At 40.8% G+C, this 16,380-nt stretch overlaps 1 protein-coding gene across 1 annotated transcript in view; it reads left to right on the plus strand.

Annotated features, from left to right (window-relative positions):
- Positions 1–15,385, plus strand: part of hivep3 (human immunodeficiency virus type I enhancer binding protein 3) — a 29,838-nt gene extending 14,453 nt beyond the window's left edge. The window contains exons 3-9 of the mRNA XM_023330642.1: positions 68–357; positions 476–2,485; positions 3,974–4,119; positions 10,732–10,907; positions 11,013–11,114; positions 11,817–12,478; positions 13,996–15,385. Of these exons, the coding sequence (XP_023186410.1) occupies positions 68–357; positions 476–2,485; positions 3,974–4,119; positions 10,732–10,907; positions 11,013–11,114; positions 11,817–12,478; positions 13,996–14,649 (4,040 nt within the window). The 3' untranslated portion in view covers positions 14,650–15,385. The remainder of the gene's footprint in view (positions 1–67; positions 358–475; positions 2,486–3,973; positions 4,120–10,731; positions 10,908–11,012; positions 11,115–11,816; positions 12,479–13,995) is intronic.
- The last annotated feature ends 995 nt before the right edge of the window (positions 15,386–16,380 follow it).

The following is a 16,380-nucleotide window of genomic DNA, read 5'->3' on the forward strand; positions in this document are numbered from 1 at the left end:
TATTATAACCCTGAAGCCATTGAAGTTGATACTACCTTCTATGTTTTTGTCTGGTCATTGCCTCTAGGTGTTACTTTACATAATGAGCCAAACCAACAGCAGGAACGGGGCAGGAAGGGTGTTTCTGTCATCCAACACACAAGTTCTTTTGAAAAACAAGAAAGTATATCGATGGAAAGCCAGGAGCCAGACCTCAGAGAAAATCCGCAGCCACAACAATCTGAGCCAAAACCCTCTCCCTCCACATCCCGCCTCATCCGTCAGCCAAACATCCAAGTGCCGGAGATATTTGTTACTTTGGAGCTTGATTCCGACATGCCATCTGTTTCACCCCCAGTGAAAGCATCTTCATCCAAGGTATGCACGATTTTCCTCCTTAGTCTAGTCTAATTACACAAATTGGACTGCACTTTTTAAGACTTTTGTACATATTTGCTTACCCAGGATACTTTGTTAATTTGTAGTTCTTTTGTAGGAACTCGAGAAAACAGAGGAGTTCCAGTGGCCCCAGCGGAGCCAGACTCTGGCTCAACTACCTGCAGAAAAGCTGCCACCAAAGAAGAAAAGACTCCGCTTAGCAGAAGCAGCTCAGTCTTCTGGGGAGTCCAGCTTTGAGTCTTCATCTCTTCCACGCAGCCCTAGTCAAGAAAACAATGTCTCAAGCCTCTCTGCTTCCTTTGAGGACACAATACGTTCAGAGCCAGTTGTCTGGGGTTCTGGCAGCCAAAGCTCCCAGATGCTGATGGTCCCATCTGCTTCTCACCAACACAACCAAAGCCACAAGGAGATGAGGCGTTCAGCCTCAGAGCAGGCCCCTCCTAGGCCCCAACAAACTGAACAGATCTCAGAGACAAGAAGTAAATCCTTTGATTACGGATCTCTTTCCTCTCAGCAGTCCACATCCTCCTGGAAAGACAGGAGAAAGTTTCTTCTTGTAAAACAGGCCACTTTAGGTGAAACAGAGCAGGAGATGGTGGGTAACATTAGTCAAAGCCCAATGCCTGGTCCTTCTCACCCCAACATGCCTTATGTCTACCCTACTGAAGTCAGTCCCCACTTCTGTCTGGATGCCACAGGGAAGCCCAATCAGTTAATGCAGTCTCAAATGTCCTCATCCTCTCACGATGTGCTCCCTTTGCAACACAGAGGACAACACTTTTTTCAAAGAGGTGCACTTTCACAACTACTCCCCATAACTACATCCAAAACTGAGGTTCTGCCCCCCGAAGTCATTCACAGAGGCTTCTCACATTCACACTCTGGATCTCCTATACAGACCCACCCAGGACAGATCCACTTGCCAGAACGGTTGAGAATACCACTACATCATCTCCCACCCCTTGTTCCTCTCCCTAGCTCCTCAAGGGTTAGAAGTAGTCAGCCTCAGTACTTTCCTTTTCCGCCAAGTCTTGGCACACACATTCCTCCTCAGTCCTCTGCAGAGACCAGGCCATCCATCTCCTCCATGTCATCAGCTCTGACCCATCACTCTCTTGTAACCATGTCATACCACCAACAACAGCCAGTCATTGCCACATGCCTGGCACAGTTTACACCAGTGGTATCACTTGTAGTGCCAGTGCGCCTCCAAACTCATAGACCTACCTTTGCCAGTGCCATGTATACCACACTCTCCCAGATTCTGGCTTCCACTTGCTCACAGGAATCAACTTCTTGCACAGCTATGATCATCATGGCCCAAACAGAACGGGACAAGCTGCAAGGATCCTATCTGAAAGTTCCATCTCCATCCATCCAGAGCCTTCTCCCTCTGTCCCTCTCAAAAGAGCTGTCCTCAGTGTCTGAGGGTGACTATGGTTCTCTGGGACCTGGAGGAAGCAAACGCATGCTTTCACCTGCCGCTAGTCTAGAGCTCAGCACTGAGGCTAAGCGTCACCAGAAAAGAGTAAAAGAAGAGGAGGAGGAGCAACAGAAGAGTGTTGAAGAGGAAGAAGATGTAGAACCCAAGGTAAGCCAAGAAGAAGAAAGCAAAAACTTAGGGAGGACACTAGATGACGGAGAGAAACAGCAACCAAATAGAATAGAAGGCACAAGTGTCAAATTAGAAGAGGTGCAGGAACAACTCCTATGGAAAAATAACAAAGAAGAAAGGGAAAGAAAGGAGAAATCAACTGAGAAGACAAATCCAAAAAAGGAAGAGGTCCCAACTCCAGTAGTGGGGGTTGAGAAGCCAAGCCCCCCTTCATACCCCAGCCTACACACTTCCACCTCAGTAAACTGGTGCTACCTGAAGTATGTCAAACCCAACCCGTCTGCTGAGAGAGACCCCTGTACCTCAGTTTATTCTACATGGAGTGTCAGCGCACACAACCCCAATCTGCCAGGCATCAGCACTAAGGTGGCTCTGTCTCTGCTGTGCTCTAAACAGAAGCACAGCTCCGAGACATACACCATGGCCACTGCTTTGGCACCAGCCAGAGGTGAACCGGTCTCTGAAAGCAGCACAACTCCACAAATTTCAGAGGTAAACACAAACACACACAATATAATGCCTTGAAGACAGATTTATAACTCCTGACGTTTTTCACATTTAGTCATAGACAGAATCTTGAATGCGTCTCATTTGGACGTCATATGACAGACCAGTGCAAAGTAGCGCATAGTGGAAGGAAAATCAAATATGATTTTCAAGGTTTTCTTTTTACAAATAAAATCTGAAAAATGACAAGCATTCCCTTTACTTTGGCATTCCTTTATAAAATCCATCCAATGCAAACAATTGGTGTTAGATGTAACCCGTTTAGAAATTAAAAAGAAAACTAGTAAATCCATGTGTAATATAATCTCTGCAGAACTATATCTGTTCTGCTGCTGCAATTGCAGTAAACAGTGATTCTACTAAGAACTTACTTAGGGAGTTGAATAAAAATGCGCTCAAAGCAACAACAATGTACTATTGTATTCTTCATCATAAATATGCACTATTTTGTGTTGGTCTATATTTCAATAAAATATATTGACATTTGTGGATGTAGGTCAGAGTTTGAATAAAAGACTTCAAACTTTAGACTTGCCCCAAAGACTTGAGACTTTACTTGGTCTCCTGGTGTGAGAGTCAAGTCTTAGTAGCACTTTAATAAAGTCACATAATAAAGATTGAAATGAAGCCTGTCGCTCTTCATGCTAGGTGTAGTTTTATAATTATGACCACATTAATGTTTCTCCAATTGGAAGTGTATTAAATAACTGTAGATAATTTCAGAACAAAATAAACTTAACTTACCTCCAACATTCTTTCCCTGTTAACTGCAACAATACAAAGGACATCTCTGGCTGCAAAAACTTAAATAAGAGGATTTCTGCTGTTTAACATGCTTTCAATTGCTTACAGCGCCATGACCTTTTCATTGTTTTATAATTTATACAGTACATTTGAACATCTTTACTATTTTGAATTGAGCAAATTTAAGCAACGACCAAAATGTTTTTTCCGCTATTATGAAAAATTATCCAGCTCAAAGCGAGGTGAAGGAAACACTCCAAACTATTTAGTGGAATACATAATACAAATGTGGACAATAGGAAGGAAAGGAATAGAAAGGGATAAACAGATGTTAACTTATTCATTATAAAGACACATCGTTATGAATTAAAATTAAAATTAGTATTAAATGATCATGTAGACATTTAGGCCAAAGAACAATCGGTACATGTTTTGAATCCTAACTTACAATAATGCAGAGTTAGAGATGTGCTAGATGTTATGGATTAGATAAAATAAAATCAAAGACTGGAGACCTGACTTGGACTTGACCCTTGGATACTTGAGACTTGACATAGAAACAAAGACTCTCTGCTGTAAGGAGACAAAAGAGAAAAGGGTTATACTTCTTGCAATATATTCTATAATGTAAATATTGTGGCATTTATTTAAAGAGAGCTAGAACTAGAACTGTGTTTTGCTCTTTAAAATTAACCATGCAGTATTTAAAGTTACTTGTCTTGAACGTAGGTACAAGACACCCCACGCTGCACCCTGCCTGAGATGAAGGATGAGGAGACACACGAGAAGGAGAACATCAAAGAGACGAGGGAAGAGGAGGGTCCTTCCACCTCCAAGCAAGGCGAAGCTAGTTTGGTCCGAATCTTTGAAGGAGGGTAGGTGCAACCGTCTTTAGAACATATTTTGAAACATGGTCATTCATCATTACAAAAGTTCTTCCTGATAAAGGCAAACAAAAAAAATTGGTCATATTGAGCTGAGTTGAGAATGAGAGTAGCAGAATAGAGAGGCACTGCGGCCCAGCGGACCTCGTTTGTACCTGTAGCCAAGCTTTTTGCGCTAACTGCTGGCATGAATTTCTGCTTCTAAGATGTGTTGTTTGGAGTGAGAGCTGTGTGTCAGTGCATCTGCTTTGAGTGTGTGTACGTGTGGGAGTGTAGAGTGCATGATATTTTTATCCATGACAGTCAATACAGATGATATTCATACAAAACTGAATGTAGGCTTAAACACTCAGTATTAAGAGTTCACTCCAAAGTCATTCATATCCCTGGCAGATTTAGTTTTAAAGTGTGATGTTATCTTTTTTTTTTATTTTTTAACCTACATCCTTCTTCTTACTGAAGATAATATTTACATTTTGGTCCAGCCCAGCCTGACTTGAATCTGATAGAGAATCTGTGGAGGGAACTAAAGATTAGGGCGATGGTAAGGAGGCCTTCCAACCTCAAAGACTCACAGCTTTTAACCAAAGATAAACGATCAAAAATCCCTGTGACAACATGCAGAAAGCTACTCAGCAATTATAAATTAAAAGTTTGATTGCTATAATGCCAGTAAATATTTTTTGACTGCTAAAAACTTTTTGATATGTAATTTCTATTAAGATAAATAAAACAAGTTTTTGGTTCTATAGATTAATGTCTCTCCAATCTGAAACAATCTATTTGGTTGATTGAAAAGTATTTAAATGTAAATATGCCGGTGGTATGATTTTGGACTTAACTGTGCATATGAGTTGAAGTTGGATTGAACTCAATTTTATGTACCATAACTGGTTATAAAATGCACTTGTGAATTGATTGTGACACAAGCCAGCCTACTTTACTCAGTGCTCATCCCAAAGTCAGTTTTAATGTTAACGTTTTCTTTTACAACTCCCAGCTGTGTGGAGGCTTCAAACAACTCGTCTAAACTTAGAGAAAAGTAAATTAGTGAAGATGTTGAAGAAAAAAAGTCTTGGAACCACTCAGGCTTGAGCTTGCCATGAACAGTATACTGCTGAAACACAACTCTCAATGCTTGCAGTGAAGAGAGCGCAGACCCAGAATGAAGCTCCAGCTCCAAAATCGATTCCTTCAATTTTGCAGCTGCCCACATGGACAAGCCAAATGCTCAGAGGAAAAAAAAGTTTTAAGGTCATGTGATACAAAGATTTTACTGTTTGGCCACAGTCGTGTGGAGTTTTCAAGGTGAAGCCGTAAGTCTAATAACGACATCAACAAGCATGGTAGTGATGACATCATGCTGAGGGTCTGCTTTGCTGCCGGTCGTACAGCTGTGTCACACAAAATTATTGTAATAATGAAGTCATACTCCTAAAGTCATCAACGGCTATTTGATTGAAACCTGATGCTCCATCCAGATGCATCAAAACTGGCTTTGTAGTAGATAGAGAAGACCAACGTTAACATTGAAGGGCCGATGCTGGAATCTTTTTTTTTTTTTAAAGTGTCATTTCTGATAATAGGGTTGGTCAAATTTTCAGACACAACTTAAACACCAAGTTGTTTAAGTTGGTGTTCAAATTACAGTACAGAGAGTAGTGAGAAAGTGGGCTTGTGCGTGTGGTGGGGTGTATTTGTGTGTTTGTGGTGAAATATGGTTCATAGCTGCAAGGAAACATATAGAAATGGACATTTTTTTAATCTTTTTTTACCCTTCAACTTGACTGCTGGGTCAAATTGACCTGAACAGTATCTATGTAGAAAGTTGACGCAGTGGAGGCTGCAAATGTCTAAAATGAATACGTTTTCAATTTATATGTAGAGTGCACCTATTAAGAAAAATAGAAAAAGTTTTATGCAATAAAAAATACTTCCATCTATTTAAAAAAAAATAATTTAAACTTTAAAACAGGTCAATTTGACCCGCAACATAACAGGAGGGTTAAATGTTGTATCCTTTTTCCAATCTGGAAAAGCAACAACTTTGAAATGCCATTAAACACAATGATGAGTGGATGTAAACCTGTCAGCCTCTGTATCTTGTCATCGGTTGTTCTGCACCATCACTCCTTGGGTCCTTATTTTTTCACCTATGAATGTGTAATTATCTGCAGCGTGTGCCGTCCTGAGTCAGATGAACACAAGAAGTGGGCTGTATGGAAACCACATGGGCAAAAGTGTGATGGTTATGAGACAGTCTATGAAATTAAACCACCCTCGCCATCCTACGGTGCCAAGCAAACTGTGTTGTCTCTTCAGCTGCTTTAAGCCTTTGTGCTGACATCTCCAAAAATAAAAACAATGCTTACAGTTTAGAATTTTCCAGCCTTTCATAGATTTTCATAAAACACTAAGTTATCCCAGGAACAGTGGTGCATGCGCTTCTAAGAATGAGTCCTGGTCCTTAATTTGGTACTCATAGTCCCTGTGTTGTAAAGCTGGAAGTTTTCCCTCTGATTTCATAGAGATACATTTGTACTAAAGCAGAGGAAGAAGTATATAATACAGGAAGATGTGTACTCATGTCTACTCAAGTGGTAGACGGATTTAAATCATTCCCATATTGTTTTATTTTCTGGTAATAATTTACATTGGTATGAAATGGGATATTAAAGAGACAATTCTGACTGGATTTTGAGATGTGTGGACAGACAGTAAGGCTTCTGTCTTGTGTTCATGTGCAGAACAGATTGAGAGTGAAGCAGGTGTCTGCTTAACAGGAGATAAGGCACTAATTCACACTCTTTATGATTTCCAGCCACACGTTACACACACTAGGGAAGTGCATCTTCTGCCATAAAGACCCCACTGTTTTCCTCCCTCCTCCTGTTGTCTGCTCATGCTGCCTGTATCATACATTCCTTTCCCAGTCTGCTCCAAGTCGTCTCTATCATGCCTATAGATACATGATGTCCTTCTTCACTTTCATGCAGTACATGCTGAAAAAAAGCTCAGAAGCTATGAACAGAGCAGAATGTTTTGTTCCCTTACTCTGTTAAGACCAGTTATTTATTTCTCTCTAAAGTTGTTGACACTGAATTCCTCCCTGTGTGCAATGTGTGACAGCATAATTATTCATCTTTTAACCACGTGACAAGTCAGATTTAGTCCTTACACCTTCAGAGATGTCTGTCAGAAAGAAAAGCGCAAGTAGTTTAGACCTTCTACTTGAAAATATGTTTTTAGCGTTAGCAGCCGTAGCTGCCAGGACAAAAGGCAAATGTAGGTTTGACCTGTTGTTTACTATTCATTAAAACATGTGGGGTTAGAAAAAGTATTGATACCCCTTTAACTCTTCTGCATTTTGGCGTTTTTTTCTTAAATAATTATCTCAAAAGTGTTCTTGCTCCTTCTCAGCTGGGTATGAACTTTGCTATTGGGTTTTGAACTGCTGGAAAGTGGATATTTAGTTGCACTGAATTTTGTTTTGGGAATCAGAGTAAAACATGCTGAATTCAAATACATGCAATAATTCAGTGTTTGCCAACCCTGCACATTTAGGATGCGTCTCTGATTTAACAGACATAATTCAGGTGATTGCAGTTTAGCAAAAATCTGTTAATCAGCCATCAATTTAAAGCAGCTGTGCTGAAGCAGGAAAATGTCTAAAACTTGCAGTAAAGTGTGTCTTTCTGACCTGGGCTGAAAAACACTGCAAAACGTTTTAGATTTTCTTTTTTTACCACACAATTCTGTGCTAATATGTGTTTGTCTATCACATAAAATCAAATTACAATTCATAGGGATTTGTGGTTGCAACATTAAAAATTTTAAGTAGTTCAAGAAACATGGATGTTTGGACTAAACGTACAAGTCGATGATGCAACTAAGATTTCTTAAAATTTTACAGATTGAAAGTTTGTTTATTCCTTAAGTAATCTTTTGTTGTTACGAAACCAGACTGTCTGCTGAAACTATCAGAAGACGGGCTGAAGATTTAAATTTCAGTCGACGGAGTACAACGTTTGCCATGTTTTCTCCTGAGATGTGGGCAGATATTTTTAACCGTTTATTAAGACGTTTGTGCTATTTAAGCAGCGTCCAGCTCCTGAATGAATCCAGCTCAATGCCGCTGCTGAAAGTGTTTTGCCGTTGTGCAGCAGATTGTTATGGTCTGCTCCGGCTAGTTCTGTTGAACAACGGGGAGTTTTGTCGATGTGGTGGAGATCCCGTAATTAAACACAGTTGGTACCCACTGGGTGTTTACGGCCTAGAATGAATTGTGCATCTCTTCTTATGCAGCGAGACGGGAGAAGGAGTTTTTCATAGACTACAATCTGTTCAGATATAAAAGATCTGTGGTCTGCTGTGTCCTCAAATAGTCTTTTGGTAAACATCGAAATTGTGCATAAACATTTTTTTTTATAGACTACCTAAATGTGTTGCTTGATTTTTATATGCAGTGTCTATTTTAGGTTGTTGGCTGAAGCCAGGCTTCCCTTCCCTCTCTTTAGCTGCTGCTGTTGTTGGCAGGACGAGCCGATTTGGAGCAGAATAGCTGGTATTCTTTGCGATCCCGGAGTGTAGCGGAGGGTGAGACCAAGGGAGTCGGTGCTGCTGGGCATTTGGTGGGGCTTCCCCAACCCACCTCCATAAAGAAAGCCTTGTTTCTGTATTTCCAGTGTGTGGGTGTGTGTGTGCTGTGTGAATGTGAGCTACCACATCCGTCATTGTTGTTTTAGCTGCTGTGATCGATTTTTTTGTTTTCATCAGGGTCATTCAGAGTGATGAAGCATTAGAACTATCTCACTCGACTCCATGATTTAAAGGTTATGTTAGAATTTCTCTGGGTTTTTAATACTGATAACATCATAGTGAAATAATCACAATATAAAGAATTTTCTTTTAGAGAAATATACAATTACTTGCAACAATTTTGTAGACATAAGACTAAAACTGGCCTGGAGTGACTTTTGAGCTTAGTTTCATGAAATGTCCACAAACATAAGCAATTTATTCTGTTTTATTGGACATAATAACTTTACAGAGAAGCAAAAAATAAGGTAATGTTGTATTATCTGTTCATCATTCATCTTTAGGCCATAAATCGCCTAAGTTGAAAATCCCCCAAACTTTTAAAATGTTTTCATTCTTACTTTCAGTCTGATTTTCATTCTTAACCTGGCATGCTATAACTGGGGGTTTAAGTGTTTGATATTGTTCTGTGTTGATCGTCCATTAACCTGACACATCTGGGTCCCTGACTCACGGGTCTGAACGTGTTTGGCTAAGACATGTCCTCTCTGCCTGACATAAGATGGTCAATGAAACAGGGTTATTTAAGGATCCATGTTTGGTCATGTTCCATCATCTTTACTCCAAAAGATGATCAAGATTTTTATAGCCACCTGAGTCTTTTAAGATTAAGCATTAGTTGAAATCTAATACTAAAATAAAGTTGGAAAATCAGTGCTATGAATGAGCTTGCCTTGCGTTACGAGGTATTCATTAACGTTGTGACTGTGTCAAACTTGACTCACTCACCAATGATCTTCAGTGTTCTTCACATCGACAGATATTTAGTCCCAACAGGAGCTTCTACAGGACAACCTTAATATGCCGTTTCAACATGGGGTTAACTCCGCTGTTAGAGCAAAGCTGTCATTATGCTCTTATGATGGGTCACTTCACTGCACAGCTTCATCACACACATAAACAATGGGAAAAAAGCTCCTAACCTTCATTTCTCATTGTCTGACATCAAATCAAGCTAAATCTTTCCTGTGTGAGCTCAGCTTGGAGCATCAAAACTGTTTCTGTTTGCTAAATACTTGAACATTATTTTAATATTCTTTTCTAAGTGAAGAAAATCTTAAATAATGACTTTAAGGCTTTGTTCTGGTTTAATTCACTTTTCAGTTAATCTGAGACACGCCTCTGGATGTATTTTAAGGCAACTCCTAAAACACCTTGTTCATCCATACAAATTATAGAAAAAGAAAGTTTTCTAAAAAATATCTCTCTCATTATTCTGGTAACAAATATAGATTCTTCTTTTATTCAAAGGAAAAGTTTAGTCTGATTTATTGTCTGCGAATCGTTTTATGCAATATATGCAAAAGTCTAGTTTAAAGTCTATTCGACTTTAGCAGTACAGCCTGTAAAAATTTCATGTTGCAAGCTGACTTTCATAGTGCCTCCAGCTTTGAACATCATAAAATATAATGACTAGTGTCTCAGCTGCTCTCTTCACAGAGACACCTGTCTGATCTGAGCGCAGCAGGCAGAGCGTTTCACGTTATACCGAGAGTCGGAAAGCCACAGCCGCCAATACGTTTTCTCTACCAGAAAATATTTGGCTTCCTGTGCGCTTTGAGCCCTGAAACCAAGCCAGAATTGTTCAAAGAATCATTATCTTGTTCAAGAATAAGAATTTTGTTGATCTCGCTGTTTTGAGTTTTTTTGCCAGCATTTTGCTCGAGGAAAGCAGGAACTTTGGAACCAAATCTCTTAATTTTTGTAACTCAAATGTTTTCTTGAAAGCAATTTTCTTTCTTTTTTTAAAATCTGAGTTTTTTGTTTCTCCTCTGGTTACCCTAGCTACAGGTCCAATGAGGAGTACGTCTATGTGCGAGGCCGCGGTCGGGGAAAGTACATATGTGGAGAGTGTGGCATTCGCTGCAAGAAGCCCAGCATGCTGAAAAAGCATATCAGAACGCACACCGATGTCCGCCCTTACATCTGTAAACACTGCAACTTTGCCTTCAAAACCAAAGGTAAGCTAAGACACGAATAACCAACGTGAATTGTGTGGCTTGGGTTTTCTCCAGGAGAGCGTATTTTAGCCCAGTTGTTAAAAATATTTTCTTGCTCTCTTCCAGGAAACCTTACCAAACACATGAAGTCAAAGGCTCATGGGAAAAAATCCCAGGCAGTGGGAGTGTCTGAGGCGTCTCTGGACGAGCCAGAGAGTGAGGAAACAGGTACTTTAGTGGGGACAGGAAGACATCTTTCATGTTTCCGCTTCCACTCCGCAGAACCGCCTGTGCACAGCTACATGAACTCCTGCATGTGAAGAATAGAAGCTGCTCGGCCCTGACAGCTTATGCAACAGCATGTTCTATTCTCTGGCCCCTTGATGTTGCATAAGGGACAGGGAGAAGTGTGAGATAAATAAATGAAAAATAAAGAGCCAGTCCCATTCTTCCAGTGCAGTCATTGCAGGAGTCTGTCTGCTACACCTTGTCTTCAAGAATGTGTCGCCGGAGTGCAGCTGAACAGAGCCGACTTGTTTCCATCTGGCTTCGAGTCGAGCACCTCAGTCTCCTCCCTGGCTTTGTCTTCTGCGCCTCCCTCTCGCTGACGGTCCAGGCTGAGCGCGGCCAAGGACGTACCGACTCCTCCATTCACAAAGCTGCGGAAATAGTTTTTGAAAAGAGCTATTCAGTTGAATTCCTGCCTTTATATCCTTAGTCTATTTATAACAGAAGCTTGTTTGGTGGAAGGTGAACTGAGCCGTCATCGCCCGTTTGATTCATTTTTTATTTTCTTTGTCCGAGGTTGTTCTGTAAAGGCTTTTTGAGTCGATGTCACGATTTTCTGAATAGACATTTTAAAGTTTGTGCGAACGCGAGAGGAAACGATTAAAAGTTTCTTGTGTTTTTCTCTATCTGCTCAAACATCAGGCAGTGACGAGCGCGTTCTCGGCTCAGAGGAGCAGCTGGGGGAGCATCAGTTCTCCGATGTGGAGGAGTCTGACGATGAGGATGACAACGATGACGATGAAGAGGAGGAGGAGGACGAGGAGGAAGAAGAGTCTACGTCCCATGAAGACCCACCGTCCTCCTGTTCATCAGACACTCATCCATCGATGGGAGGGCGCTCCAGCTGCGCAAAGCGCTCACAGCAGTGCACCCCCGATCCAGAACCCGGTCCTGGCCCGGAGCCCGCCCCGAGGGGAGTCTGGCCCAGTAGACGGGCGGCCTCCCCGGGCAGGAGGAGGGCGCTGTTCTCGAGGCAAGGTTGGAAGGGCTCTCCAAGGGCCTTCTCCCCCAGCAGCGAGAGCTGCTCCCCCAGCCGCAGCCTCTCCCCCCGCCTGGAGCTGACCTCGCCGATCCGCAGCCTTTCCCCGAGGACCGAGTTATCCTCGCCTGGCAGACACATCTCGCCCTCCCCTGAGAGGAGGCCGTCTCCCGTCAGAGCACATTCTCCTCTTCGTCCCATTTCACCCAGCTGCTACCGGCCGTCTCAAGTTTCAACCTCTCCATCACCACTGGGGGCGCTGCACAGAACCCCCGGATACCTGCCCTGGGAGACCCCAGGCACGAAGGGAGGTCTTGTTAAACCAGTAAGTACTTTTTATTTTAATTTACTGTACATACAGTACTGAACAAAAAAATTACATATGTTGGTTTTGACTCTAAAGAGCCAGATTTTCCTTCAAAGTGCAATTGAAAATATATTAAAAATAAGATTTTTTAAAACTGCCTTTTCACAAATTTTCCACCAAGTTCTTTCATCTGAGCAGGAGGACATGGCATATTGTGTGTTGTCTTCCAAAATAAATGATAGATTGAGTCTTTGTAGGTAGCAAAAGTGTATAAAGTTTCTCTTCAGTAGTTGGTATTTCATTTTATGTGATAGACCAATATAAAGCAGCGCATACTTGGCAAAGGTAAGGAAATAAGCAGCCAAGAGAGAAAGTGTAGCTGTGGAGGAGCTACAGTGATTCACAACTCAGCTGGGAGAATCTTTTAATAGATCAGCTAAATTTGACCTTTAGGTAAAAGTGAAACACCAGGACAGGATACAACTAACAACTAAAGATAAAAAAGCTTTAAGGAGTATTACTTGATGCTTTGCCTCAACAAACATGTGGGGAACATTGTGCTCTGGTCAGCTGAGACCAAAATTAGACTTTTTGGCCGCCTTGATAAAATAAAGTGGAAGAAAACTAAAGTACACACCCGCATCCACCACATCCTTTAAGTGAAGAGTGGAGGATAGTCATACTAAACATAGAACAAGGTGTTCTGGTCAGAAAAGGCCCATTTACTTTACTGATGAGTAAGAGAGTGTGGTGTAAAACACTACACATCATCCTGAATATGCCATACACACAGTGAAGCATGGCGATGGCAGAATCATGCTGTGGGGGTGTCATTTTTTCAGCTGGTTCAGTGAATCTGCTCAGATCGGACCAGAAGATGGATGGAGCTAAAAACAGGGCGATCCTGGAAAATAAACCTGTTAGAATCTGTCAAAGAGTTGAGATTTCCAGCAGGACAACAACCCCAAACTTTCAACCTGAGCTACAGTTTATTGGTTCAAATAAAAACATGTTCAAGAATCAGAAGGGCCCAGTAAATGTCCAGAGCTAGTTCAAACTGAAAATCTGTCTCAAGGTTAAAACTTTGTCACAGATATTGTGATTGAGCTTGCTGTAAAATGTGCTTCTAAAAAGAGTTACGCCACATTTTCAGTGATAGAACTTTGAAAATCCAAGTACTCTTTTCTCTCTACTGCTTTTGTGTGGGTACATCATGAACATTTAAAGAAAATGTACTGGCATTTGTGGTTGTAGCATTAGAAAATGTTGAGAAGTTTATGAATTGTAGTTGTTTTCTTAAGACCTTCAGACAGAAGACGGATGAATACCTCGAGTTTAGTAGCCATATTTCTATTGATTCATAGGTCTGAATTAAAAGGGTTCACAAACAGAACGCATCGTTGTAAAATAATCTGATATTTACACTTAGACTTTTATTCAGGGGAATAATTTTTTTTTCTTTTTCACTCTTTGGAGCTCTTTATGTTCTCTGTCAGAGTTGGTTTTCAAAATTAAAGTGTTTGCTCCCCCTGCAGGAGAAAAGTGGCGCTGCAGGAGAAAGGCCAACATTGTCAGAAGCGAGTTTGTTCTCACCGGCTTTCCGTCTCTCCACCTGCGAGGCTTATCCCGGCCTCCAAGCAACAGACAACATCTTCAGCCATCTGCCCATGCACTCCCAGCAAGCAAAGGTCTCTTGCCTGATGATACCCATCGGTGGGATCCAAATGGTACAGGCCAGACCGAGGTCTCACCCGACTACTCCCTCATCTCCAACGTCTCCCCCGCTGGAGGGGCCATCGCTGTCCCGATTTGAATCATACTGGGGCGGGACCCCCAGGACTCAAGGGCTAAGGACTCCTGGAGACACCGGGTGGGAGCACCAGGCAGCAGGAGCCAGCCACCACGCTCTTAGCACAGAACTTACTTTTTCCAAACTCAAGTTGGAGACCACAGACTCAAAGCAATATGGCAGCTCGCACAGCTCCGTCCGCCCCCACGGGTCTGCCGCAGAGACCAGGGAAGGTGGCGCTAGAGACAGTCAAACTGGAGCGTCTAGCCTCGGAATAGTAGCCCCAGTAGCTTATCGTGCCATAGGAATCGCACCAGAGCGGGATGATCCGGCGTCAAGTTGTGATTCGGTGGAGGGAGACGGTCAAGAAGACTCGGCCACAACAGAACAGAGCACTTAACAGTGTTGACACCTTGATGCATCTCGCATTTTGGTTTATTGGTTGCTACACTAGTCTTGTTTTTTTTATTATTATTATTATTATTATTGCTTAGTTTTTTTTATATGCAGATTTCAATACTATTGTTAACTTAAATGTTTGGTCTTTGGCAATATTCAGGTTTGTTATAAAAATGCACTTTTTCTGTGTGAAAACATTGTTCCTGTAAATCTCTATAAATATATATAAATATATATATATATATATATAACCTGTATCTAATTAGATACTGCTAATCTCAATATCTATTTGAATATGCGTTAAAAAAAAAAAGAATTATGAATAATAAATTTGTAAATGACCAAAATATTTCATTATTATTAAAAAAAAGACAATTTCCTTTTAGGTTGTTCAGTATTACTCAAATTGTAGTTTCTTGTGCCTTTTCTGTCCATTTTTCTGTTATTTTAAATGTAAACGTACACAAAGAGAAGGCTGTGAATTCAGTTTTATAATTTTTTTATGTTGTTATGGAGGGTTAATATTTGGTGTTTTTGTCCTAAGGGCCTTTGCTTTATCACCAAGGTAACTAGTCAAATCATGGGAAAACCTAAGGAGCGGCTGACACGTGTCAAAAGAAATGCACTGACGTTTTATTTTTATTACTGAATGCTTCAGATTATGTGTCTGTACAAGGGAGAATGCTCCTTATTTATTTTTATTTGATGACATTGATCCTTATTATTTTTATTTTATTATTGGGGGGTGGGGGGGGGGGGGTAACTTTTTTGTTACATCTGTTTGACTTCTTAATCATGTTCTTATAACTTGAACTGGTGGTAAAGATGAGATATGAATGAATTTGGCTGGTACCAGAGGATCAAGTGCCCTGCAGATTTCACAGCAACATTTGTAGTTGCTAAAAGTAATAATAATAACAATAATAAAAGAAAAAAAATGCACTGGGCTTCAATGAGATTGTGCCTTTTTTATTCATTTTGAAACACGTGTTTAAATACAGAAAGAAGATTGGACAAAATATTTCAAACATCTCTGATCATTTTTGCTGCAAACTTCACTTTAAAAGTTGTAAACAAAAACACAATAAAGGATCAGACAATCTGTGGACAATGTAGTAATTTGTTTCACTAACTTGATTGTGGTTTATTAGACGATTAGACTTATTAATCCACGGGGATTTTAAGAACAGAATTTGGTAGTATGGAGTGCTGTGGAAAACGATTGACCACTTTGCATGTTTCTTTGCCAAACCCCAATGTTTCAGTTCATACAGTATAATCAGATTCTATTGTCAGACAAAAGATAACTCGAGTAAATGTAAAAAAGCAGTTTTCAAACAATGATTCAATAAGATAAGAGAAAAAAAAAGGCTACCCACACCAGCCTGGTCATGTGTGGAAAACATGTTTATCTCCTGGTTTTGCTGCACATTCCTTTGATCGGACAGATGAGTCGTCATTGTGCTTCTGGAGTTCCTCTGGTAGATCGACCTGTCCTGGGAAGATTCAACGTACTTCATGTTCTCTCCTCTTGTTCAACAGGATTGTATTGTGGTTCACTCCCAAAGCTTCGGAAATGGCGTTGTAATTCTTTCCTAACTGATAGATGTAAGGGATGTTAAAATCTAATCTTCAGTTTCTTTGCCTTTTCATATCTTTAGGGGAAATTAAACCAAAACAATAGGATTAATTAGTTAATTAATTTTACAGAGGGTCTTTTTTTTAACCAAGC

Source organism: Xiphophorus maculatus, chromosome 3 (assembly GCF_002775205.1).
Source record: "Xiphophorus maculatus strain JP 163 A chromosome 3, X_maculatus-5.0-male, whole genome shotgun sequence".
Lineage (NCBI taxonomy): Eukaryota > Metazoa > Chordata > Actinopteri > Cyprinodontiformes > Poeciliidae > Xiphophorus > Xiphophorus maculatus.